This window comes from Mastacembelus armatus, chromosome 16, assembly GCF_900324485.2.
Source record: "Mastacembelus armatus chromosome 16, fMasArm1.2, whole genome shotgun sequence".
Taxonomy (NCBI): domain Eukaryota; kingdom Metazoa; phylum Chordata; class Actinopteri; order Synbranchiformes; family Mastacembelidae; genus Mastacembelus; species Mastacembelus armatus.
In genome coordinates, this window is record NC_046648.1 from 6,845,001 (window position 1) to 6,872,858 (window position 27,858).

The window sequence follows — 27,858 nt, forward strand, 5'->3', positions numbered from 1 at the left end:
GAGTGGGGATCTGCACAGATACAGTTTCTGCCAATGAGAATTTATTATTAAATATGACACCAAACACAAGTCATGTATCTGACCTTTAGCCTCATTCTGTTCTTATGATGACTGTTCATGCAACTTTATATTTGAATTCATTTTTGTGAGGATACATAATACAACTATTAAATGTATATGAATAGATTCTTCTAAAAACATAATGTAATAAACTAAACCAAAAAAAAAAAAAAGATAATCTGATAATCATTCCATTCTCAACAATAAATTGATTTTGTTAGCTAGTAGTTAAAGCTGACATAAGCAGTATTTATAGCTACTTTGGCACTCTGACAACATTTTCAGAAAAAAAGCTTTAAAAAAAATCAGTGCTTGCAGCTCGCAGGAGTAGGAAAATACATGCACACTTAGAAATTAGTTATCCAAACATAACAAATTAACTCACTTTTTAAAAAAAAAAAAAACAAGTCATTTGTCCTTATGCCTGATTCAGCATCATATATTATTAATAATCCTGTCAAATGCTTTCATTTTTATTACAAAAGATTTATTTTATACAAGAGGACATAAAATTATTAGTGACATTCATCTAGAGTTCCCCTAAATTAGACATCAGAATCAGTGCTGTGTATAGAAACATTTACAGTACAGAAAGATTAGGGTGCATAGCGATAGAAGTAAAATCTGGATATTGTCATTTTACAGTAAATTATCAACCAATACAATACAATGTGGCCAAGAGGAAAAGGTACTTTGTTATGTAAAAACATTTTTGACTTTAAAAATCATTTTGACAACTGCATAGACTGAATGCAAGTATGAACATCAGCTACTGTTTTCAACCTCAGTTGAAAACTGTATTTTTATAAAGAAATACAGTCATTTTTCATGGTTGATAACATAATGTTATTTACTGTTATATACCAAAACCACAGAATACAAGATGGACAGTGCAAGACTGAAAAGCCTTTGTAGTAAAGCGATGGCGGTGTTGCAGTAGCTTCACTGTCAGGGTAAATGCATGTCAGCATTTTTTTGCTTAAAACTATGCATATTGATATCTTTGCACATTTAGAAGCAAACCTTAGAGGAAACCTAAGTCTAATGTTTCCAAAACACCTCTGACAATAGACTGACAAAAGTAACACTGTAAGCTGTGACAAATTTGGACCAGAAAGAAAGAAAGATGTGTGTGTGTGTGTGTGTGTGTGTGTGTGTGTGTGTGAATCAAAATGGAAGACAAATAAAATAAACTAAATGGAAGATAGTAGAGTTCATTCAAAGAATTCACTGAGAAAACTACAATGTTCAACCAGACATATTGCCTTCAGTACATTGTCAAATTCTCATTATAAAAAATCTTTAAAATTCTTATGAAACACAAACTAAAGTTATAGCTTGGGATTCATTACTAATTCTCTTACTCACAACTGCAGCCAGATTTCCCACTTAGCAAAACAGCCTACAGTACCAAATCTACAGTGGCTGGACACAGAAAAGTGCATTTATATAAAAACAATGTGCTAAACAAAACTTTCCTAGGACATACAGTGTTATAAGGAAAGCAACACATTTACATTTTCACTGCAATGTTCCATAGAAATACATGAATCCAAAGGCAAAACCAATCCTGAGAAAATAATCTCTACAAATCAACAATGACATGTTGTACTTCAGTGCACTGTTCATTACACAATCTCCAGTGTTTAAAAGATCCGTATAATAAAGAACAATAAAAATACATAATTATTTGACATGGCATCAAAAGTGGTAAACAACAAAAACAGTGTGGCCCTGCCAACAATGTCAACTACATGGAATGAAATAAAAACAAAATATACCACAAAAATGAAGGACAACATACTGCACCCTTCACATAGTTATAGTTTTGGTGTATGTTGGTTTTTTTTGTTTTTGTTTTTTTTTTTTGGATGCTCAGTGTCAGACAGTGCAACACACATACAGACATACAGACATGGTGTGCCACTTTTTAATTAGACCACATTACTGTCTATCACAGAAATTACTCTCAGGCTCTGTTCCTGTCTGCTTCCTGTCTGCTGTTTACCTCCACAAAACAGTAAGAAAGCTGGCAAAAATAACAAGTTGTCATGCGGTGTCCATGCAGAGCTATGCAATTCCTACTTACTAAGCTGTCAGATACCACTGCATGAAATGCAACAGAGAAAAAAATCTTTGTCTTGTATTTGGACTAACATCATCATTGTCCTCAGACCAACGTCAGTGATTTCTTAAGGCTAAGACCTTTTACCATCACCTCTGATGATCTTCGCTGTACTTTTCCATCATTCTGCTTTTCAGATGTGACTGATGCTTTGTTTTTTATTTTGGCCGCCCTATTGCTTCACTTCTACTTATCACTCTGTTCAACGCCCCAAGGCTGTGTTTGGGTTCAGCACACTGCAACATAGACATGGTGCTGGGAGGCAGAGGTAATCATGTGGGTAACCTCTCAGCTTCATCTAGAGGGTGAGAAAGAATGAAAACAGAGGGCGCAATTAAATCACCATCTCAAGCTCCAAGTATTTTTCATGCTTATGTCTTCAGGGGGAAATTTAAATTTCTGCAGGGTGTGCTTAAAACAAGTGAGTGGGAAGCGCCTGATAGCTGAGTGATTACAGAGGCTCCATATGCATGACCCCACCCATGCCTGCAGGAAAATACAGCTATTGACATTTGTTGCAGGCATCCCGCTTCTCTGCCTCTCCATAAATTAATATAACACAGTATGATAGCTGAGGTCATTGGCTAACCTGACGGTGAAGGGGAGTTGCCCTCTCCTGTTGTGACAAACTGTAGATCAGACCCCAGAGCAGCGATGGAGCTCCTGGGACGGATGCAGCGGTCACCTGAGAAACTTCTGCGAAGTAATGCCTAAGGCAAAACAGGTTAGACAAATTAGAATAAGATATCTAGATGGTAAAATATTTCATGGAAGGTGGCTACACATATTTTTTATGGGTCTTAAAATCTGTTTAGGCTATGTCACTACTGGTATTGTAACGTTCAGTATTAATTTTAAACAGAATGGAACTCCAGAGTTTGACTAGTTGAAAGAAGTTGACATCAGTAAAGGCTGCAAATTAATAAGAAAACAATAGGACAATGCAGCAGTTATTTATGCAGGATATAGCTAATATCTTGCCTTGCGTGTCATGGGGCTGGTGGGGGCGGAGGCACTGCTGTAGAGGCTGAGGCTTGAATTGGACCTGCTGACAGTCAAACCTTTAGAAGTGCTTCCTGCAGGAGACAAATACTTCTCTTTGATCTTCAGGTTGGTCCGGCCTTTTACTGTTGGTGACACAGCAGGGGGATTTAACTGAATACTGTAAAAAAACATTTACTTTACATAAACCACACATTTAATAGCAGCCAACAGACACAATATGTATAAATCTTTATCGCAAGACCACCAATAAAAGTGAGAAAAAAAAATGTCAGCATTTAAGAGCTGAACAGTAAACATTGTAAAATTACTGGTTCTGGAATATTGAAACTTGCACATGCTTAGTAGTTAAACGGTGTAAAAATCCAAACACATTAGCTACAACTCTACCATAGGTTAACATGGCACTGATTCAAAAACCGAATCTAAAATCAAAGTTGAATGTTTTGTTTGATGTTTACCTGACATTAAAAAAAATCTGAGGCCCAGAGTATGTTCAGATAATTATCTGATGAGTGCATGTATCACTTTTTTCAAGACCAGTAACTAACATTTCACACGTCTACTATATGTGCCACAAACAGAACTTTGTACTAACAACCACACTGACCTCTGCAGGGGTCATTCTTCACCAGGAACTCATCCAAAGCAGTCCATCCCCCTCCCACTCTGACCATCAATGTGCTACGCAGAATACGAACCATACGCAGCTGTTGGGAATCTCCAAACTGAAGCAAGAATATACATATGGCAAATTATATCAATTTAAATTCAGAGCTAAATGACTAAAAATTTTATTTCGCCTGCTTGGCAGATTATTCTTCTGAAGAAACACCTGTAAGACACCAAGTGTTTAAAACAGAAAATATAAAAGCTGTTCTATTTATTTAATTGATCTCTATAGAAATGCTCACCCTGTATCTATTGGCACTTATTTGCTCCACTTGGAACCTCTTGGGACAGTTGCACTGTGATACTTGTCGGCTCAACTAAAGAAAGCAAAAAAAAAAAAAAAAAAAATTGATGTTATAATAAATGCACCACTTGAATGAGACACTACTGCAGGTTCTGTTACCCTATGTGCATACTGTCCTTACCTCTTCATTGATTTGATCTGCATCTAGTGTTTTTCTGTACGGATCTCTGCTGGGATGGAGGGCACTCACAAACTCATAGTAGTCGATAAAACCATCACTGTTCATGTCGAAGATATTTGCCACTGCGTTCATCTCCAGAGAGTTGGTGGGAAATTCTGCAGGAGTGAGATATATCTTACTGACACACTTGTGTTCTAGTACTTAAAGTTAACATGTTTCTATGATAATTAGCATTTCAAATGCCATCTTTCAAAGAAACTGAAATTAATAGATGGTAGATCTTACTGGAGGCCAGGACATAATCGATGAACTCCTTCTGGCTGATCCGTCCATCCTGGTCCCGGTCAATGCTACGGAACACGTCTAAGATCCGTGACTTCAAATGACTGATCCACTGAATGTAACGTTTTCGCCAAATATTGAAGTCAAAGTTTGTAAATTCTTCCATCTGTTCAGACAGAACATCACCAATAGTTATAATCTCAGATTAATTCTAATGCAGCTCATTTTCACTTGATTTCATTTAATTTTCAGCCATATTTTAAAAGGATAAAAACCTCTCTGAGTGCTTGCTGATGTTGTTCCAGACGGTTTTGTCTTGCCACAGTCAGGAGCCAAAGTTTCTGCCACTGACTGACCAGCTCATGGAGCTGTGGGGTCTGGGGGTCAAGGTGATCCAGGGGAACTGGCACAACAGGCTGCAACTTCAGAGTACTCCTCCTCTCTGGATGGAGAAACAGCAACATGAGCTCAGTCAACTAATATCTGCTTTACACAGGATACATTATCAAAGCTTATATGACATTTTGACTTTTGTTGTCTATATTAATATAATGTGAGCTGTGCTGTTTTCATGATGACTTACTTGTGAGTGGCCGTTTGCGGGGGGAAACTTGCTCTTTACAAATGCTCTTGTGTTTGCAAGATTTTGTGGCATTTTCAACCTCTGGGAACTTTTTATTCAATTCCTCCATGAACACCTGCAGAAAGGAATGATCACTGACAGTATGTCATGATGAAGACGCTTCTTAATTTTTGGTCACATTGTAATCAGGGAAATAGTTTGACTGTGACTTAAATATTTAAAGATCTATCTAGACATCCTGATCATTCTGTAATATGCAGTGAAGGTGAGATTATCAAACTGAAACAGAGCACAGTAAGAATTTACTGTAGGTGGTTAATAAGAAAGAGAAAAACTGTACCATGTGCTGCTCAATAAGCTCTTGGTTCTGCTCTGTAGTCTCAGGCAAAGGTTCTTGCTCTCTAAGATTCAGGGCTTCCTCTGCTGAGGAGATCCAGTCCAGAAGCCTCTGAACTTCCTCTCTTTCTGCCTCCAGGGCCACCAAGCTAGCCTGGATCTTCTGTCCCTGCTGCTGGGCCCAGGTCTGAACCTGAGCATGAAACCATAGAAGGGAAGAAAATTATAGTAGTTACCTCAAAATGGTCAAACTTTGACACTGTATTTCAGTGTATAAATTGCTAGAGGTATTGAAGTGTGTCATTTTTATTCAACAAATACTGAATTCCTAGAGAAAATCAAATTTGCTATTGTTTGTCATATGGGCATGACCATAATTACCTCCTCATAGCGTGCCTTTGTGACACTAATCCAAGATTTGAGGGTGATTATGGAGTCTGGGTGACAGGAAACCAGAATCTCCTCACCCAGACATCGGATGTTCTCCAATTCCACTGCCTGAGCCTGCAGTGCTCTCATTGACTCCTATGAAGAGCACAAAAAATGATTTTTCAGCGTTTTACCCAATAACATACATGTGGGATGAGCCATATCTTTCTGAAACTTGAAAACATGAATTTATTCACATCCCTATTTGTATTATAATATCTGTTAAGTAATATATACCTAAATAGCGGGCAAGATGGGAGGAATAACATTTCCCTGTAGAGAGTGATAAAACATCATGCCATACTGACCTTGTGTTGTTTGTAAAAAGCAAGTAAACTTTCTTCCTCCTCTGGTATCACCCCATATTTCAATATCCTCTCTACCTCAGTGAGTCGCTCCATGAAAGTGTGAACAAGGCCATCAAACCTCTCAGACTAACAACACAGATAAGAACTAGAGTTAGGTCTAGTGTAGATATTTTCTTTTATCCACCTGTTTCAACATGACTATATTATGCTTTTTTAGAATAACACAATTTTAGATTCAACACACAGTTAAAAAACAACAGGTGCTGGTACATTTTAGGTCCTTTTTAGATGCAAAGTTACCTGCTGAAGAGCAGCTTCCAGTCTGTCTTGCTTGCTGACTGACAGTTTGCAAACAGCCTCCCAACGGCACTCCAGTTCCCCCATCTGCTCCTGCAGCCAGTGAGCATCAGCTGTGCTACTCCGGGTCAGATCCCTCACAGAGCGCTTCAGAGTCTTAATGCATCCGGCTCGCTTCCCCAGCTCTTTCTGGAATGCCTGACAGCAAGACAGGTATACATGGCCTTTACCTACAGAACAGCACTGTGGAGAAGCTACCAACAATGTACTATTTAAAGTGTAACATGTAGTACCTTAATATTAGTCATTAGCACAACACATTTAATTGCATGATAAGTATTGTACCTTGTGTTTGTCTATCAGGTTGTTGACCATGTCTTTGTCTCCACCTACAGGAACATCCTCAGCCAGTTGTGGCTCTGCTCTGTACAACCAGTCATTCAGCGCCTGGAGAGCATCAGTGAATCTGCCTGAAAACAGCAGTGCTTCCTCCAGTTTGTGTTGTCTGAGTAGAAAACACATAAAAACACATAACATTACTCTGGATAAATAAGACTTTTTGTTTTATAAGTTGGTAGAACTTTGAATGTACAGTATGTGTGTTTATACCTCTCCATAGACTTGCCACTAATTGTGTCCCATGTGTCTTTCAGTTCAGCCAGTAGGTTTTCCAGATGTTGTCTGTCATGGCTGGTTTGAGCCCTTTCGTGCAGGCTGCGGCCACTCTTCAGTGTTGCTTCGTACATTGGTCTCTTTGACCTCAGCAATTTCTGGAACTCCTAATTAAGATACAAATGATGAGCAAAGGCAGACGTATAACATAGAACCAAGGTGTAGTCATTGTGATGCCTACTGCACCTTCTGTTCAGCCAGTTGTTGTTTAATCTCCTCGTGGGACACACCAATCTCTTTATGTGTGTCTAATGTCTGTTCTACTTCAGCCATCCAATCCACTAACAGGCACCAAGATTCATTAAACTAAAACAAAAACAGATATTATACAAAGGTCACACCTAAAGCATGCGTATAGTTGGAGAAAGATAAGAGTTGAATAGTTGACATAGTGATATACCTGTTTAGAATTTTTTCTGACCTCCTCCAGTACCCTGCCTCTTTCTGAAGTATGTTGCTGCAGCTTTTTAAAGCGATCCTGGACAGTCATGATCAGGTTATGAATGACATCACAGTCTTCCTTCCTGCTCAGTTCGATCAGTCTACAACCAGTGCTCTCCACTGTGGCCTTCTTCTCGCCATAAACATTCACCTCATTCACCAGCGTCTGTATAAAATAAATACATAGATACATTATATTTGTGGGCGTCTTTCAAGACTCTCAAGGTCCAGAGGTGAGGGGCAGAGCGGCTAAACATAAGCATTTCATGGCTCAGACACAAATACTTAAAAGTAGTGCAAGCACCTTTTCATCTGAAACAGAAAAAACAGTAAAGATTACAGCTGGTTAAAAAAAGACCTACTTTGTGATTCTGCAGCTGAGTACAAACTGTGTCCAGGACAAAACTTGGAGCAGGAAGAAGCACAATAGACTCATCACATTTGCTCATCTTAGTGAGAAGTTCCTGGATGTTACTGTGAAACTCCTTGGCCAGACTCAATCCCTCTGTAAGCTTAGCCTGTAGGAGAAGCATTACACTGATATAATCACACACTTGTACTCATGAAAAAAACAAGATGGCATTGAAAACAGATGTAACTAAGGAAATGTATGATGACTATGTAAAGTTAACCTTTCGCTCTTGGACTTTGCTGTAAACAGATGCCCATTTCTGTTCAAGAATAGACAAACTGTGTTCAGTGTTTGATCCCCGTGCAACGTTGCTTTTGTCTAGCATCCTGTGGACGGCGTTCTTCACATCTGTGTAACTGTGGAGCTTTGACTCCATCTCACCGCACAACTCCTGTCATTGGTGAAAAGAAAATCAGTTTTTCAGGAGGAAATCCTTTAGTACTGGGGTGTAATTTTTCTGTTTTTAGAGTTAAAGGTCTCATTTCTCTCACCAAGTGTGCACTGAGCCTTTCGCTGGCAGAGTCTGGCATTCCCCACATGGTCTTGGAGGAAGACAGTCTGAGGTCTGTGTTTTCCAGCCACTGCAGAAGATCCTGAATCTCTATTGTAACATCTTGGACCTGCAATAAAGACAACAGCATGAAGACAAATTCAACAAAAAAGTTGTCAAACGTTTGTTAATGCAACAGTAAATGCTTCTCATTATTGAAATGCAATTTTACTGGCAGACATGTAAGATGTGGCTTAAATTTTTACTCACAGTTTAAAGTTTGACTTTCTATATAACAAAACTTGAATACAGACTGACCGAAAGAGGGCGCCATATTACACAGATAAAGAAACAATACAGTCTAGCTAGTGAAAATCTAGTAGATATACATTTTTCTTAATGACCACTGATGTTACTGTACAAAGGGAAATTGATCTTTGTTCTCTCTTCACCTGGCTCAGTCTGTTTTCTAGCTCCAGCTGCCTGCGTTCAGTTTCACAGCGGACAAACTCCCAGCTTTCATTGAGTTGCTCTAGTCGAGACTGCAGACCATGTGGGCTATCCCCAGACCCAACCTCCAGCAGCCCCCTGCCTGCCTGGTTAAGGGACTCTATCGTGCGAACATGGGACATGACGTCATTACGCAAGACCTATGAGAAGGAAAAAGCATTCATGGTTAGAGATTTATCATGGAATTAGTCTTTATTTAACTTAAATGTATTGCTTGTGGGTGTTGGGAGCTAATGTTTTCTGGTCTTAGTTGCAATAAAGAGAAACAATACACAAAGTACATACACTCAGATGACAGAAGCCTGGTGTTCATTCAAGGCTAAGTATTATCTAATAGATAAAACTTTATGAGAGTGAGTGTGAGGTACAGGATGGTAACTGTTGTTACTTTAAAGCCTACTCCTGGCTGTAAACTGAGGTAATTAGTGCAGCACCAACCTTGTGTTTGGCCAGTTCTATTTCACAGGCCTGGAGGTCGATGCTGATTAGCTGGCTGCCCTCGAGTTGTTCAGCTGTCCGAGAAAGCCATGTGTGCAGCTCATCCAGAGTGTTTTGGAACTGACCCAGGCCCAGCAGAGCGCACTCTAGTTGATGCTGAAAACAGAATGAGTGGAAAGAAGAACTTCAGGTTACATAGTATTATACCATAGGTGCCGTTGGGTCCACTGGACGCCTTTTCTAAACCTGATGGCCTAACTTAGTTTATTTCCATACTGGACTAAACAAGTAACTCCGTTTGTGTTTGAGGATTTCAGGATTGGAGTGGTATGCAATATTCATATGATGTGATGTCTGTTTGCATATTCTCACCTGTCTGTTCACAGTCTCTGACTCCAGGCTCTCCCAGCGCTGTCTGAAGTCACACAGTGGTGAGACTGAGCCTGGTCGTTCTGAACCTGGAGACAGCCGACACACAAAGTGATGGTTCAGGCTTTCGATCTCGATCTTCTTCTGGTAAAGTTCTCGCTTGAATTCCTAAAGGGGGGAATACAGTTTCTGAATATATGTGCAGTCCCAGATTCAATACAATATATTCAGTCCTGACATGTTTTTTATAATAAAATTCAACAGACATTTTCAAAAACATGATCTATAGGGCCTATATATAAAAACAAATACACTTCCTAGGTAAAACCAATCATTTCAGTTACTTCAGTGTTGATTATGTACTATGGTGCACAAACTCACCTTCAGATCACACAGCTGCTCTTTAACCAATTGCAGGTCTGTTTCTACCATGAATTCTTCAGTAGACTTCAGCTCAGCTGACTTCAACCACTCAAAAAGACCCTGTTAAATCAACAGCAGAGTCCACATGTAGACAACTTCATGACATGCTGTCCAAACACTTTTTCTTCTATTCTGTCACTAAAGTGATGACAGTTTTTTTGACCGCAGCCAAACATTTTGACTACAATTTTGACTTTCCTTTGACAGTGTCACTGTCAACTCATTTGCATTTGGCAGAGGATTACATACAGTACAGTCACCTGTCATTTACTCATAACTAAAATGAGTCAGTCAGAACTTTTCTATTGCAGCAGAATAAAAGCTTTGTCTCTGACAGTAGGCCATGACACTACTTTTATCAGGCAGTTGTCCAAAAGTCCTGTTTGATGTTATAATACTCAGCATGGCATATTTGTTAATGTATGGGTATGCACTGAGCAAGCACTTGGCAACAGTGGATAGGACAAACTCATATATGATATATATCAGTACATATGGTAGACACACACCTGCATAGTGTCCTGATAGTGTAGTGCCATTTGAAAAGACTCTTCCAGCTTTCTGTGACATTCGGTCCAGAGTTTGCTCAAGTTGTTCCATGTGCAATAGAGCTTCAAGATGACAAAAGACAGGATGTTAAGTTTGTCAGCGAATCTTCGTGTGGGAAAAATGATTTTGTTTAATTTATTGCTTACTTCATCTAAGCTCTTTGTGACATCTGGTTTGTCTGTATCCCCACATGCTGACATAAGATCCACTCCCAGAACACCAAGGGTGTCCAGATCTCCCTGTAAACTGTCGATGTCTTCCCTGAGAGTCTGTAAGCAGAAAGAATGTGGAAGGTTATATTGTGGCAGGGTGAATAATTTCATACAACAATGTTGGTCTCTGACATTTCTGAGAATATCCAGACAAACCTGCATGGTTTCAAGGCTCTGACGGATTGTTTCAGAGTCTGTTCGACTAGCATTGAGGTCCAGAACAGCCTGCTGAGCATCATTGAGAGCAGCCGTGACATCGCTGACATCATTCCAGAACTTCAGGGCGAGATCCAAGAGTTTGAGCAGCCAGCTTTCCCTCTCCTGGGCCTGTGTGTGAGTCTCAATCCACAGCTGGGATAGGCTGTATGCTCGCTCTTGGATTGCTAGGATTACATAGATAGAAGGTAAAGATATATCCATTCTGTAGGAATGGTACTTTGTTTCTAATGTGTAACAGGAACATATTTGAAAAAATGATCACCTGTGCCAATGGACCCATCACCAGCTGCCTGTGTGTTAGCCAGCAGCTCATCTGCCTGGGTTTTGATACTGCTGAGGCCAAGCTCCAGCTTGGACAGCTCAGCTAGGGCGTGCTTGTTGTCCTGCAGCTGTTCCTGGATCCTTGGAGTGAGGCCTTGAAGTGAGGTGGGAGTCTGTATCCGACTATGCAGACGGTCCAGACTCTCTCTGATAAGGGTCATTCTTTCATTCAGCTAGATGAACAAGAGAAAATATGAGGTTCTGTGCTTGTGTGAGTTTACTAAAAAGTGTTGGGTTCTTTATAACATTTCCTACATTATCTAAACATTTTACCTGAGTAAATCGAGGCAAGGACTCCTCAAGTAGACTGGCAGTCTCTCTCACCCTGTCTCTGATGGCCCTATGCTGCTCTTCAGCCTCTGTAGCCTTGTGACAGAAATTTTCTCCCTGAATGGGGTTTAGTTCTGACAAGCATTTAGCCAGAGTGCTTAAGCGTCCAATTAAAGGCCTGTGTTCTGCTATCGACTCCCTCAGACCCTAAAAGAGAGAGAAAAGGAAAGACTGAATAACTATGACAATATCACTTTTTCTTGAAGAAAACATGTAATTTTAAAGTAAAAAAAAAAAAAACACATTTTCTTACTTTTCATGGGATAAATGACAAAACAGAAATGCAATAATTGTACACTGGTGGAAATGTAATCCTGTCAGGAAGTAGTAGCTTGAACAGAACAACTCATTTACCCAAAGGAAAAGTGAGGCTGACTCTTATACAAGGACTTCATTGTTGAACAGGACAAACAAGGGCTGAAAAAAAAAAGCTGCCACTCTACCTGTAAGAGGTCCTGTTGTTGCCGAAATGCTTCATAGCTAATTGTGCTCAGAGACAGCTGGCCAATAAGGGTCTGAGTTTCTTCAAGCCAGGGTGAAACCTCAGCAAGGCCTTCTGAGAACTGGAGAAGAAGGGATTGAGCATGCTCAAGCTGCAGAACCACATGCGAGTTGGTGGCTGAGGTGGTGTTGCACTGTTCCTGTAATGCATCTATCGGGGTCTGCGTGGAGAGGTGACAGTAACAGGAACAAATATGAAAAACTTACTTACATTTGTTTATATATCGCTAAAACTGTTTCATAAGCAGTTGTGAAAATCATACCCGAAGATCGCCTGTTTCTCCTTCATAGCTGTATGTCATCAAGATTTCAGCAATCTTCACCATCTTCTCAATGTTGAACCTGTGCTGCAGAATCTCCACAGCCAAAATCTGTTTGGGTGATAATACATGAAAATAAATCCATACATGAATTTTCAAAACATAACTTTATCACACCCTAGACATTACAGTTAACACAAGCAGGCATTTTTTTAAATTAAAAGTTAATTACTCGGTTACTTAATGTTCCGACCTTCTGTTCATAAAGTTGTTCTGCTATGAGCTCTTGATCCAGATTGATGATTTTGAGCTTTTCGAGACTCAGCGCTGTGTCTCTGAACCAAGCCATCTCCTTCACCACAGCCTGCTCCAGCTGTTAGAAAATAAAATAAAATTAGCTAAACATTTTTGTTATGCAGTGCTAACATACATAGTTTTAGACAATTTAGCAAATGACCTTTGTCCTCACAGCAAACCTAACGCCAAGTCTCTCTTTGCCTAATAACCAAAGGTATGAGGGCCATGTGGTGTGTTAATCTATATTTAACCTGAAAGCCTCTGGCAGGTTCACTTTAATACTTTTACCCTCTGTCTCTCGGCTGCACACAGTACTGCATCTCCACTGTGTGTTTGTGTTCCAGCGACACACAGGAGCTCCCGCTCGATGCGGCCCAGCCACAGGTGGAGGTCCTCCTGGCTCGATGTGCAGCGACTGGAGGCCTCCAGGGCCTGCTCCAGCCTCTGCAGCACATCCAGACTGCTCAGACTCAGCACAGAACAACGGATACGCAGAGCATCAATTTTCTCCTGCACCTGCTGGGCTTCCTCTTCTGAAATGAGAAGTCATATGGTAAAAAATATAGGCGAGTTCAATTCATCTGAGGGGGTATATGATAGTAGCATTATCTTCAGGTTTAATCAGAATAACATATGCCAGCATATGCACATTTGCAAAATGTGGAAAACATTACCTGAAATTGCTTCCATTAGCTCATGACCTGATGTCTGTATTTTCCCTAATTCTGAGGTTTTGACTTGAATTTCTTCAACAACAGCCTAAAACAAGATGACCATAAATAAAAAATTCATTTCTAACACAAATAACATATTCCACTGTTACTGTCTATTTTAGATTTCCAACCTTGGCCTGATCTGTGGCCTCTGAGAGATGCAGCATCACTCTTTCTGCATTACGTAGTTCAGCTATTGCCTGTTCCACAGATATGAGCCATTGCTGCAAGTTGTCTACTCCTTCCTGGAAAAACTGGGCCCTGGGTAGGATTCGCTCCAGACATGCTCTCCTACCAGAAACAAAATGCCCATTGACTGTTATGATTGGTGAGTAAGAATTGTATCATACAGTAGTTCTTGCTAAGTGAAAGTTTGGCATACTCAGTAAAAGTAGCTGACCTTTGCTCTGCCTCCAGTTGTAAGGCCTCCCACTTCCGTTTGAGAGTGGAGAGCTTGACCTTTGCGTGCTCCCTCTCCTCTCCTGGGTGGGTCTCTATCAGCCTAGGGCCCTCTGACATCATAGAGTCCATACTACGCCGGCGGTCTGTTAGAAGTCGCAGCAGGAGCTGTAAAACAACAGAACATACTGTTTTACTTCATAGTTCAGGCTTATTTTCAAAGAAATATCATTGCTTGCAGCAATAGTTAATACTTATCATAGCCCTGTTCTTGTTTTTTGCCTGCCTTTATCAGTGTGGAGGAAGGCCAATCTCATGTGTCAAGCTTACATTGTCAAAAACTAGGCAGGTTTCACCTCATCCAGTGAACTCAAAATGGGTGTGATTACAATTGAAAGGTGATACTTCACCACTTACCTCCTGGGAAATGTTTGCAAGGACTTACTGAGGCTTATTGTGGCCATGAACACCAGCAAGTCACCTCTCAATAGAACTGAATTTATATTAGAAATGGAGCATTTTCCATGACATCATCTTTTGATGAAACCGTTTGGGTGTATTCCAGTAGTATTACACTTCAAAGATGGTTTTTCTGAGCAAGAAATGAGATGATGTGATGGTGATAAACCTTTTGTTCTTGGAGCTGCGCTTTCACCACTTTGACCTCTGATGATGGAGGTTTTTGATTGGCTGTGAGCTCCTCTATCTCATAGACCCACGTGAGCAGGGCTTCCAGATTATGAAGAAAAGACTCTGAATCTGTAGACACATCTCTAAGTGCCAAGGAAGATCTTGTTCCCTTGAGAACGATAATAAAACAATTAATTAGGGAGGACTGAAAATAGGGCAATGATTTAAAATGAAATCATTTTTGCTCATTGAACTGAAGCGGCTTAGTTTAAAACATACCCTCCATTTGTCCAGGCTCAAATCTTGGTCTGAGCCTGAGTGTCCATCATTTTGGAGCTGTAAAAAAAAAAACAGTTTACATGTTTATATTTAGATCCAGCACCATGACAGGCATAAAATATTGTTTTTTATTGAGTAAATACTGCTTTTCATTATTAACAAAAGAGACTAGGGTGAGAAGTAAGTTTAGATGAGAAGAGGAAAGAATGAAACGAAAGGCAGATGAAGTTTGCTGTTGTTAAAAGTTGTTTTCATCAACCTCAGCAAGTTCCTCGGCCACCCCATTCAGGATTCTAACAGTTCTGGTGACTATTGGCTCCCCTCCTTTATCTCCAGGTGGATACTCTGTCACTTCCACAATTTCAGTTATGACCGTCTCTGTCACCTCCGTCACCTCTGTAACCTCACGTGATGCCACAGTCTTCCAGGACCAGGGGCTACCTTCTCTAGAGTCTCTCCTCTGGAAGCTGGCCCTCCTCTCTGTAGCACTCTTGTCTGGGTGAGCCAGGGGAGATCTAGCAAACTCCGGTGGCACTGTTCTCCTTGTCAGTGTCCCATTTCGTGATGATTTTACTGGAGAAGGGCTGCTCTGCCAGGCGTTGTCCAGGGTACTGGTGCTCCTGATTGTGGAGGCAGGAGAGCTACGAAACGGTTTGTCTGAGATGGGGGTTTGAGTCCCCTCCTCCCTCTTAGAATCAATTTCCTGTCTCTCCCTGTCTCTCTCCGCCTCTCTTTCTGTGTTTGTGTCCTGTCTAGCTGTGTTTTTGACAGCATCTTCATTTTTGTCCTCCCCATGTTGTTCTGGGGGATGCCACTCTCTTCGTCGTTGGTAGCACTCTTTCAGGAAGTCCTCATCTGATCTTACATGCTTGGACTTCTGGCCCAGACAACTGGGCCGACTGATGAGGTTACCCATAATCCTTCAGCCCAGAGGCTAGTGAGGTAATAGGTGAGGTAAGGCCCCTCGGCCATGCATGCAGTAGAGTCTTCAGCTACCTAAAATAAGACAAGGGGGTCCTGGGTCATCATGCGGAAAACAGTTGCTCAACAAAAAAGATGCCGATAATTGCAAAATACCAGTTGACACAGTTTATATCTACAGAGCATTTCTATGTAACAAATTTAAACTAGTTTCTGACATCCTTCATTTGCAAAATTTCTCTGCCAACACTGCCCTTTTCTTTGCACTGAAAGACCAGGGAAACTACAGCAGAGATACTTGGCCAGGGTATTCCCTATCACTTTTGTCTTCTTTTCAACCACATACACACACGTTACTCTCTATCTTACATCACCAACTGAAATATTCTGGGCTTAGAAATCAATGTGACAGGCCTGTCGAGAATCCTACTGTTGAGCCTGGCACAGAGACCCGGTGGCAATCAGCCATGTCTTTCTCTAACTTTCCCTGGACCAGTCCTGGGAAACCCATTGAGGTTCTGATCAAATATGACAGCCATAAAATGCAGACATTGCTTCATTTTAATACTAGACAATACAGAAGAGGGTGTGGGAACACAGCGCGGTATGGGGGAAATAGGTAGCTGGTTAGGAAGACAACAATTGAAAGCATATTTTATAGTATGCCATGTTAAAATAAGTACGTTATGGAAGCAAAAATTAATGCTTTTACTTAGTGGTCACCAACTGAGGATTGTAGGACACAGGGTATATCTCTTACTACGATATGTCACTGAATGACTATTATGAATCCCACAATGATATCAGCAACATTTTTTCTAACCAAAGTTAGTATATTAATGAAAACACTCCTACCGCCAGTGACAGTTTCAAATTGTGTCCATTCATCAGCCCAACCCTCAGTTCAGTACCTTCACTGTTTTGACAGAAGGGTTAAAGGTGAATGTAATGTTCATGGTTTAGAGGAGGGGAGGTGATCAGGCAATCACAGTGAGGGCTCTTGTTGAGGGAGTCCTCCCTCTGAGACGCAGTTGGACTCATCCTTTCAGAATTACATCGGTCACCTCAAGTCATGCTTGGTGACTAAAGATCTGTGTGGGGGGCAATGTGGGTCAGCAAAGGGGAAATTAGAAAGTTGGCTTCTAAGACGACTGAGAAGGATTGCTTATGGCTTGAAAAAGCAGAATTGGCTTTATTATAGTGGTGTATGGGGTCACTTTGTATGATACAGACAAAACAGGCAAAATAATGTTAAATATGAAGCTCTTGTGTTTGTAAGAGGTTACACACAAATAAAATCTAAGGCCAAGGAGAACATCAAGTCCCATATTTGAATTAAATCTCATAATTAATTCTAATTAAGATATCAAAACATTTAACTAAATGAGAATCTAAAAATGACCTAGTTTGATATGATGCCTCCATGTGCATTAGGCTAGTAATTACCTACATCATGCATGTCTCTGCAGAGCAGATGATGCAGTCAGAGGATCCACAGGGGACTACACAGTCAGATCAGAAAGTGATGCCCAGACAAAGCCCCAGTCCCAAGATCAATGATTACCCAGTTATCTCAGATCACTGCCCAGTGGTCTCTCCTGAGGAGGGCAGAGAAAGTGTCTGTGGCCTTGTCCACATGGGTTAGCAATTCAAGAGAGAGGGTGTGTCGTGTCTGGTTACTACATTGTGTGTGAGGTTTGCTAAATTACATGGTTGCTTCTACAGGGATCTCATAGCACTTTAAGTGAGGATATGCTGAATGATTTCATTAGACTACATGTACTACACACACAAATGTATGCGCTGATATACAACTTACAGTTTAAGGAAGGGAAACAAATCATTTAATAAGCAGTTTGGGGCCTAGAATAAAAGCATATAACAATGCCATGACCGACATTATTCTGCAATCACAGCAACAACAACAACAAAAAAAACCCTCCCAACATGCCTCAAGCCTGCATTTGATATGCACTGTTTTCTTTCTACCACTATAATACTAGAAAGAGAAACAGGGAACTAGAGAACCACTCCCTCATTTAACTCTACTACTGATGACCTAACCCATCCTGTTACTTAAGCTACAGTATTTTGAAAAGACCCTCAATTAAGCCCTGCCCTTTCTCTGCTCTCAACAGTGATTTATGATACATGGCAGCAGTCCATTTCCTAATGAATTTGATTATGACCATAGTATAGGGGCTTTGCCATGGCATGGTATAAGAAATATAAAATTAAAACTTTCACAATTGAAGAATAATTCTAATCTAAATTTAGGAATACAGGTGAATTACTGAAACATGGGAAACATCGCATATGTTAAAATTTGTTTCATGCTTTCTATCAGTTGACCCATTTGCATGATTCAAGAAGATCTCTGTGGGTGGGTTTGTAATTAGTAGTGGAACAATAATCATCAATCTCAACAGTAGATCCCCATAATGTTGTCTCGCTGCTGTGTCTGTTAAGGGAGGTCCTGAAGTGATAATGGCAGTGGTGCCAAATAAGAATGGCAGCAGTACATGCACCCACGAGACTCATAACATTTAAGGATAGATATTGTACAAGGTCACATGTTTATCTTGAAGACCGTCCTCTAAATGAACTGCAAAGCTAGTGCCTACAATCAAATGTCAGCATGGCTTTGGCAAAGTGAAAAGGCCCATGCCCACTGAGATATGTTATAATGTTGATCAGAAGAGTCTGCTCAAGAGACTGTCTAGAAATTGAACTAAATAAAAAATACTTACATTAGAATGATCAAAACACACCAGTGTTGTTTGTACTGGAATTTTTCGTTTTCTGCTGCACTTGGATATTTTACTATGAATAAACGAAGAAAATTAAAACACATTCACTGTCACATTGCTCTCTAGCTGAGTTGCTGCTCAGCAAAGTCCAAAACCTAACTCCCTCTAAGGTAATGTTAGGACTGGCAGAATCATATGTGAACTGCACTTACCCTGTTGCACAGTTGAACACAACAATATGAGTAAAGGAATCCAGCCAGTCCTCAGTCACCATTCAAACAGGAGAGAAAGGAAGAAAATCCAGCTTTGTCTGAGCATCTTTTGAACAACCTCCCAGCTCTAACATCCCAAACTGAAGGCTCCTCCCTCACTCGTACACATGCATACTCCTTCCACTGTCCATTCAAACCAGTCTACTCATTCACACATGCTTACATACAAACACACTTTCCAAACACACTCAAACATGCCTTGATAACTCATGCTTTTCCGTTGCCCACAGTCACAGGCAAACAATGTCCTCCTCTCCCCTCACAGTACAACCCTCCCCTCACTTCTCCTCCCACCAGCTCTGCTCCTCTCCCTTTCTTCTTTGTTGTGGGAGCTGCGATAGAGGAATTTCTTCCTTGTTAACGCCGGCGATGGGATAGTGCACCCAGATGGAGACAATGTATTCCAACGGCTCAGTTAAACTCCCGCAGTTCCCAGCCAAAAGCAGGTTCCACATGGAGGTCAGATCGTGCAAGTTCCATATAACAAACAAGGCGGTATTCTCACCAGTGCTGCTGCTGCTCAGGTTGCTCCTGTACCAGGCAGCTTGGCGGCAAAGTGCCCCCTTTACCTACCTCAGGCTTTTTTTCTCACTCTCACTCTTTTCATCCAATAAAGCCCCTCCTCTGAGTCTGTCTGTGGCTCAGAAACTCCATGCTGCTACTGCTTGAAAAATGGGGTGAGTGGGGGGTAAAAAAAGTAGAGTTTTCTAAAGACCCCTGGGCCGCCCTCGGAACATTCACATGTTAAGTGACAGCTGCCTCACTGCCGATTCCTTCTCTCGATGGTGAGGGAGAGAGGTGGAGGCTACAAAAGAAGAGACCCACACCCACCCTGCTACCTACCCTCTCACACATTCACCCCCAACCCCCATACAGTCCTCTCTTCCCCTTTCAGTCAGTGCGGCAGTCTCCACAGCAGCAACAAAGACAACTAATTACTGTAAAACATCTCAGATTACTTTTCAACTCACTTCCAGCCATTGCAACTCCCACCATAAACAAAGAAGCTGGAAGAAACACAAAATAGAGAGCAATAGGAAGATAATACTGAGTCTTTTCTCTGTTTTTGGCTTTGGAAAGCAAAGGAAGGACCCCTATGGTGAAATTCTCATGCCCCATTTGAATAAGTCACAATATTTGCCTTAGAAATGCAATACAACTATTTTGTGTTCAAACATCATTACACAACCATTTACTCACATTTTGAAGTATACCATGTGAACAGCTTCTGTTTAATACGTTCCAGGTCTTTATTCAGATATAAGACATGGGTTGACATTAGTTTCAACATGTTTGTGGAGGATCTCAACAGAAGCTTGTATACAGGTGACAAAGAACCTTTATGCCCCCAAACCTGCCCTCTTTATTCCTTTCCTTCAGTCTTTCTCCAGCCAACCACATAATCCACCAATAAACTGGTCCACCAAATGCACGCACAGTACACACCCACACACCCTCTCTCACTCTGTCGTGCCAATAAAAATGCACACACGCATGTAGATACCCACCACTCAGCCTCCTCCCAAATCCACAATGTCACTGATATTAAAGGAGAAAGCATCAGAAGCAACACAGACCTGTACACTTATTTTAATTATAATTTATTTCTTCTTTTGCAGTGACATGAGCTAGATGATAATAAGCAACATATTTTATCTCTCACTGCATCACGAATTTCCTTCACTGACTAAGACAATGTTCATGGGCCTCCCTGCTTCATTCCACTGTGCAAGTATACACATGTATATCACCTCATAAAATATGATATACCGGTAATCAATACCACTCTCTCTGGTGCAAATGGCCTACTATGTTACATGTGAGTGTAAGTGTCTGTTGATCTTGTCAATCCAAACTTAGTTAATTCAGCATGAGGTGCATACAGAGGCCTGATTTATTCACTTAAGTCCACAATCCAGTATACTCAAAAACGGGATTTCCATTCTGGAGGAGTTCTGCATCCAACACAGACTGTTTTCTGAGCTCATGCACCCGTCTGCAGGAAAACCTTCATTTGTCTAACAGAGCAGCATTGCCATCCCTTGTGCCATGCTTCTAGTGTTGCTAAAAATCACATGAGTTAGGAAATTGCACTTGTTTGAGACTGAGCTATTTGTGATTAGTCCAAGATAAGTTTGCTTTATTACATCTTGGTACGTATAACTTGAACTATTGATTTGAAATATGTGCTGAAATCTATGGCCTCTTTGCAACTGGGCAGCTGTAGTCTTGTAACAGATCAGTACTATTTATTCAGCCCTCTATCACTGTGGTGGTGATAAAAATAGGCCGTTAAATCTTCTTGGAAGCCACATCAGGTTTTTGGGTGTCTCCTAAGCAACTGACCCATTTCTGATGCACCCACCCGACCTTCTACAACCTTAATTTATGTAAATAAAGATAAAAAAACAAAGGCACAGAGAACAGAAAACTGAAAATACTTGTCACTGTGACCAATGAGAGTTGAATACAGTGTCTCCGGTAGGTCAAGTTATTTAACCCTTGCATACTTCGGTGCTGATGCAAGAATTCCCTACCTTTTTTAACTGTACGACTACAGATAATCATTTGCTTATATAATCATACATTAATGACACATTTAGTTGACAATTTAGCTGTAGAAGATGTACAAACTCACAGATAGCTGTTTCTTTGGATCACAACAGAGCTAATGTCTGTTTAATGAGTAAGGCCCACATTCTGTGTCTCCTACTTCTTTTTCTGAAAGGAGCTGGCAGTGAAGAGACAACACTTTGCCAGGAAGACATTGTTGTAGAACCATGACACTTGATCCCAGCTTTCAGCATCCACCAGCCCCCACTGTACTAATTAAATGATTTTGCCAAAATCTCTCCTTTCTTTTCATAGTAGGTGCAAATAGAGCCTAGACCCAGTTCTTAAACAGACAAGAGCTGGTGTAGTTGAAGAGCAACTGGCAGCTGAGCTGCGCAGTGATGCTATATATTGTTACTGGTAGAAAGATTTGTTAGCAGGTGAAATCAGCTCATCTTCCTTTGGGAGATGGAGTAAAATGAGTTTGCAAATGAATGCAATGGGAGCCTAAATTGGATCACAAATCCCATATGCCAAAGGTCCAAAGAAAAAAAAGATTAATTTTACAGGCGTGTTTTCACCCTCCTCTGCTATCTCATTCTCTCTACTGGCTTCAAATTAAATAAGACTTCAATGGTTCCTCTATAGAACATGGTAATTAGCCCTCTTCATGAGAAATGAAAAAAACAGGGATCCCTTTTAGGGTCAGACCAGAAGCACTATTCAGCATGCACACTGTCATTTATCACCAAATGAGGGTGCTTCCAAGAAAAGTGGATGAAAGGCTGATGGGCTTCCCTTTTGGGTGCCCAGGCCCTGTTGGGCTGCCTGGATACTGGAAATCACAGTCACGGGTGAGAGGAGGATTTAGCCACTTGGGGATAGAACATTTCAATCACATCATCTGCTCTGTGTTTGATTCAAATGCTCCCAGGAAGAGAGAATTTACAGACATTAGACTGCATTTTTCTTTGAGGACATGAAGGCGTGGGCACTGACATGCACTCAGATAAAGTGTGTGAACCATGAAATGTCTTGTAGGAGTGATTAATTATAGTCAAAATGAATTGCTTGTGCCAAGCAAGAAAAAAATGTGAGATTGAATTCTAACTTGAGTATGTAAACAGGTTTTCTTCAGTGCCATGTTTATTCATTTGACTCTTATTCACAGCAAAGAAAACAAGCCCTCTAAAGGTTATGACAGCATCAGAGACTAGGAAATCTGTTTGCTGGCTGTCAGAACCAGAGAAGAGGATAAAAGGCTGTGATCTCTTACCCCCCTTCCTAGTCCTGGTCAGGCCTGTTTGGAAATTGTGTGTATAAGGCTTATTTGGGATGCAGCCTCTGCTACAGGCTTAGGGAAACTCAAGACCTTTAAGACACAGAGCGCCTTTATCCAGAAGAAGCTCATCAGCAGGGGGTTGTGGGGAAACAAAGAAGAACTTTTGACCTTAGCCTGGCTGTCAAAGTGAAGAGTGAGTCTGACTTGTCCCTGATATAATGTTGTGACAATGTAAGACAAAAGCTGAGATTCCTACCAAAATATGTCCTAGTTTTACTGCTATTCAAATCTGTAGTGTTTGTAAGTATTTCATGTTCATGATTAATGTCTCATTCTGATAAAGGCTGACAGAATCATTATCATGGATGGTTTCCAGCCCTTGTCTGAAGTACCTCTGTAGTCATTACTCATGAGCTGAAATACTTTTCACCATGAAGTTCCAAATGTGTTTATTTTTATATGAATTAATAACTGGCTGTCATCATCAAATCAGTGAAATTTTGTTGATAAAACCATAGCTTGTACTTTTTAAAACTGTGATATCAAATTAAATCAAATTACAAAAGTAAAAGTCAAGTCATATAATTTTTTGTTTCACCCAGGCCTTTTTTGATGTATTGTAGCTTTGTTTTTTTCTTATACACTATTATCAAATGATTTCAATTATATAAGGACATTCCCAGAAATCAACTGATGATTTACTCTTTGACTGTCCTATTAGAAATCTATTCATTCAATTTACATTAGCCTAGTTCATGTAGTGCAGTACAAATTCACAAATCACATTGTGTTTCCATTTTAAATGCTTATTGTATGTATGCTTTACAACTTTGAGGCACATGTGTATGGCGGTGTTTATGGGAAAACTGTTTAAGATGTGCCGATGCATGCCTTGCGTTAATGAGCAGGTGTATGTCTCTCTCCTGTGTATTGTCGAGGGGTCTGTAAATGGAGAGCTGCTTAGGGATGTCCTCATTCATGCTGGTAACTAACGAGTCCCTCAGGCCCAGACTGCAACCAGCAGATTAACAGCACTACCCTGCCAAAGATCAGTGGTTGAATATGATAACATTATGGTAGAGACACAAAGGAACCCCCTTACTTCACACACTCACTGGAGGCAGACATGCCTGCGTGTTACATGTCAGTCCCCGAGGAAACACTGGCTCTTTTTTAGACAGATAAAACGTGACATGTAAGAAGTATTTATAATAGAGAAGAGCATCTTTTGAAAACTGTTTTTGTAAAATGTCTTTATAAAATGATAATCTGGAATTTCTTAAAAGTTCATATAGTTTCAAGCACAGATTTTATTTTGCCTCTTGACCCTTTCAATCAATTATTGGTTTCACTGGACCGCATTCCCGTCAGTGGGCCATTTAACCTATTCAGGAAAAAAAACGATTTTCACTACAATAAAAACATCAAATGCTCTTGATCCTTTTGTGTAATTGATTTACAGCTTTTAGTGACCCTTCACTGAGGATATTCAAATGAATCCTTACATTACCATCTTATTTACTACAGAGCTGTATCATGTTAATGATTTCTGATATAATGGCTTTCTCTTCGTGCTGCACAGTAGGTGAAGCTTGAGAAAATCTGATATAAATGTTTCATTGTCAAAGCACAAAACACAATAAGACATAATGGTACTGTTCCTGTTCTGAATATGCAATAATATTAGCTAAAACATAACCTTCCAACAATATTACTGTGTAACTGGCTCTTTTTTCATTCAGTGTTATTGTTACCATTGTTACCATACTAGATCGCACTTTAACAAACTGCAAACCTGAACAGACTTTTTTTTAAAAATCCTACCAGTAACAGTTAATGGTTTTAGTTCAGGCAAATCCTTGTATAAATATTGGTATAAAAGTTTGGATGACAAAAACTATTGTTGTGTTCAATAAATGCCTCAATAGTAAAATCTTAGTGTTTTTACCATAAAGATTCTGCTTTTCTTTTTTTCCTGCCCCCTTTCCCTTTTTCTACCATCTGAGTCTAATGTCTTTTTTGTGTGTTCGCTCATGTGTGCAAAGGGCCTCCAGTGCCAAGCACTTCTCTCGCCTGGCTGTCGAGGCCAGGCACAATAGACCCCGATTCTCCAGGCCCTCTGTCCCCCTGTGGACTAAAGAAATGTCCCTGCAGGGGTGGAGAACGACCACCTCAGCGTCCATCTGATTTTGTGGACTTTCCAGGTGCCAGTTATTTTCCTGTTAAAATGAGATAAGCTCACTCTTCACCCCATAGGAAAAGTAGGATTTTATCATATGTTGTTGTAATTAAAGATTGCTTCATAGGGAAAATAGAATTGAAAATGTAATGGTTAATAGGCATATTCAGAATTCATTCATTCATTCTATCACAATTACAGTATATAAGGTTTGACATTAGACAGCATTCTGCCTCTGTGTACATTGATTATAAAACATCTCTACTATTTGTGCATGTCTTGTATCATATAGACAGTGAATAATATATACAGGAGTACAACTCACTGACTGTAGGTGGAGTCTTGTCACTTGCATTGTCAGTGTGAGCTGTCAGAATAGCTTGCTGACTAAAAAAGCAGAGCTGTGCCAAAGTACAGAGCTGCTGGACAGGTAGGTCTTGGTATTTGATAATAATATGTTGTTGCATATCTTTGTAGTTGTCAGAACAATTGTAGATAATGTGGTGAAACAGATGAAGTGAGAGAGGTAGAGAAACAACAACAGACAGGCAGAAAATTCAACTGACCCTGAGGTCCAGAGGAAGCAGCCTCATCTCCATGCTCTTCAGCCACTGTCTCAGTGCTCTAATTTGACCCCTGAACTCGCTCTGCCATTGGCTCAGGTCCTCCACTTCCCTCCTAAAACACAGGAGCAATACAAAATATGAAAAGTTGTATTTGTCATATTTAAATTATATCTTATATGTGATTTTTTTTCCAAAAGTGCTTTTGCTGGAGCACTGTATTCAGTATTTCTAAGTAGGGCTATTTGATTTGTACAAATCAATTGCCGTTTGCCATGGATTATCTATTATAGTTAGAGGTGGGTGAATAAAAGCGTTTAATAAGAATCGCGATTCATATTTTCTGTGATTGAAATGGGAAATATTTATTTAGTGCTAAAGTTGACGGAACTAAATAGACGGAACTTCGCTGCGAGGTCGCGATGTAGCACACGGACAGCGTACAGTGCGTACACACTAGAACTCTTCCTCTCTCGATGGTAATTCAACTTTGAAAAGCGACCAGCAGACTAACTTTAGCGGAGCAGGGCACTGAACTCAGACGAGAGCAGTTCAGCAAAACACAGTCCAGAACTTTCTGATCGTCCAGTCAGCTCTGCTGAGGCAGAGACAGAACTTATCTCTACAGAGCGCTGGCTCTTTCCAACACTAACCCCGCAGAGAGGCTGGTGCCACCTGCTGCAGGCATGTTAACAACACAGCCGAGTGCGCAGGTTTTCCTTCCTCATTACCAAATAACTCTTGTATATATTTTAAATTCACTGACAGAAATAATTATATATATTAAAATATATTTTATATGTATTTTTTGTCTGCTTAACCAGTTATCTCAACTGTGTGTTATGTTGCATTTCCAGCTCAGTAGGCACTGAAGAGTAATCAATGGTTTGACACAATCAGCACTGGAGTAAAAATACAGTCAAAATATAGTGTCTGCGTTTTCCTCTTGTTGAAATGAAAATCATTTCAAAACTGAAAATTGACTTTGTCAAAGATTCCAACCTCAAATTATAGTACTTCTGGAAATGCAGTTAAGATGTGATAGTCTTATAATTCATCATACCCATATCGCTGATCCTGTGATGTCGGAGTTGCTGATGCAAACAAAGGACTTTCTTTATCCTGCAAGAGACCATTATTGAAAAAAGAAAGAAAGAAAAGAAAAAGAAATGACGCCTGCTTCTGTTACTGTTGCAGTCTGACAGTTCATTACTATATACAAAATATGACGATGTGTTTGTATGTGGAGTGGTTTGTGTTCTTACCTCCCTTTCTCCATCTTCTGATGCAGGGAGAGGTGGCAGGGAAAGGGTCAGATCTGAGTAGTCAAGGGAGCTGAGTGATGAATTCTGGGAGGTGAATACCCCATTGCTTGTGCTGGCAGGATCCTCCATCAAACCCAGTGACTAATGTTGGTACATAGAGCAAAATATGTACTGTATGTATGTTGTATAAATCCACATGCATACAAGTAATTGAACAGGTGATTTCTAATGACAATGTGAATGCTGATCACAGACTTTATTGGGGCAAAACGTCCAAACATATAAGTTTGTGGGAAGCCAACTAGGTAAATTATATACTCATGAGTCATTTAAAAGTGTCACACCTTCATTAATCCTACAAATGCCTAATCATTCTAGTAAAAATTGACCTTAGTGGGTTTATAATCAGCTGTAGAGTAGGTGTTGGACCAAGCAGCTGTGGGTTTTCCTGATTCTCTCTCACTGCACAAAAAATACTGCATCGCTACTAGGTTCAGTTAACACAAATATATCAGTAGATACTTTGCGTATTACACATTTGTTTCTCCTAATCATAAAATAAAATCTCCTTTTAGTGCAGTCATGATGAAAGTGAAGATTTCAAAATCATGGTGTTATTAAGGCTGTACATAACTTCAATCTGCTCAACCTACCCTGCCCATCTGTTCATAGTTTCAATCTGTTTAATCTTAAAATATGTAAATATTATATATCTAAATATTCTTTGTTTTTTTGTATTATTTTCTGTATTTTAAAGATGTCTGTGTATTTTATTTATTATTCTACTCTATTTTAATTTTTAACTTTTTTTTTCCTTTTTTCTATAACTTATATGGTGTCTTATGCAGCAGGGGAACAAAACAGTTTCATTAACCTTTAAATATCTTGTGCAAAGCTATTAATATTATTTCTAACTTTATATATATACAATAATAATTATTTTTTAACATTAACTTATAGATCTAGCTGCCACAACTATTCTGCTGTAAAACTAAGGGCTGTAAAATAGGCATTATGCAAAACACCTTATTCGATTGCTCTAATGCAACATAGGACTGCAGCACTAAAAACTAATTTTAACCTAAACCT

General features: G+C 40.0%; 1 protein-coding gene across 1 annotated transcript; it reads right to left on the reverse strand.

Annotated features, from left to right (window-relative positions):
* Nucleotides 1-990: 990 nt before the first annotated feature.
* Nucleotides 991-26,898, reverse strand: macf1b (microtubule actin crosslinking factor 1b). The gene is made up of 43 exons (XM_026294180.1): nt 26,770-26,898; nt 26,568-26,626; nt 25,508-25,619; nt 15,850-15,980; nt 15,244-15,604; nt 14,985-15,041; nt 14,704-14,874; nt 14,077-14,243; nt 13,808-13,967; nt 13,638-13,722; nt 13,252-13,496; nt 12,920-13,039; nt 12,670-12,777; nt 12,349-12,567; nt 11,849-12,052; nt 11,517-11,748; nt 11,192-11,418; nt 10,970-11,092; nt 10,784-10,885; nt 10,233-10,334; nt 9,855-10,019; nt 9,483-9,638; nt 8,987-9,184; nt 8,536-8,664; nt 8,265-8,435; nt 7,995-8,150; nt 7,592-7,798; nt 7,378-7,497; nt 7,129-7,298; nt 6,865-7,024; nt 6,523-6,717; nt 6,223-6,348; nt 5,867-6,010; nt 5,490-5,678; nt 5,150-5,264; nt 4,842-5,008; nt 4,570-4,732; nt 4,285-4,439; nt 4,102-4,176; nt 3,798-3,915; nt 3,167-3,312; nt 2,775-2,895; nt 991-2,483 (listed from the first exon to the last, which is right to left on the reverse strand). Exons 1-43 carry the CDS (start codon nt 26,896-26,898, stop codon nt 2,458-2,460), a joined length of 6,486 nt encoding a protein of 2,161 aa, XP_026149965.1. The 3' UTR covers nt 991-2,457.
* Nucleotides 26,899-27,858: the final 960 nt, after the last annotated feature.

Excerpts from the sequence above, each read along its gene's own strand:
- macf1b (XM_026294180.1), bottom strand. The coding sequence starts at position 26,898 with ATGGAGGATCCTGCCAGCACAAGCAATGGGGTATTCACCTCCCAGAAT. Across the intron at positions 13,968-14,076 it reads CAACTGGAGGCAGAGCAAAG|GAGAGCATGTCTGGAGCGAA; the intron begins GTCAGCTACTTT and ends TGTTTCTGGTAG. Across the intron at positions 2,484-2,774 it reads CAACTCCCCTTCACCGTCAG|ATGAAGCTGAGAGGTTACCC; the intron begins GTTAGCCAATGA and ends CTCACCCTCTAG.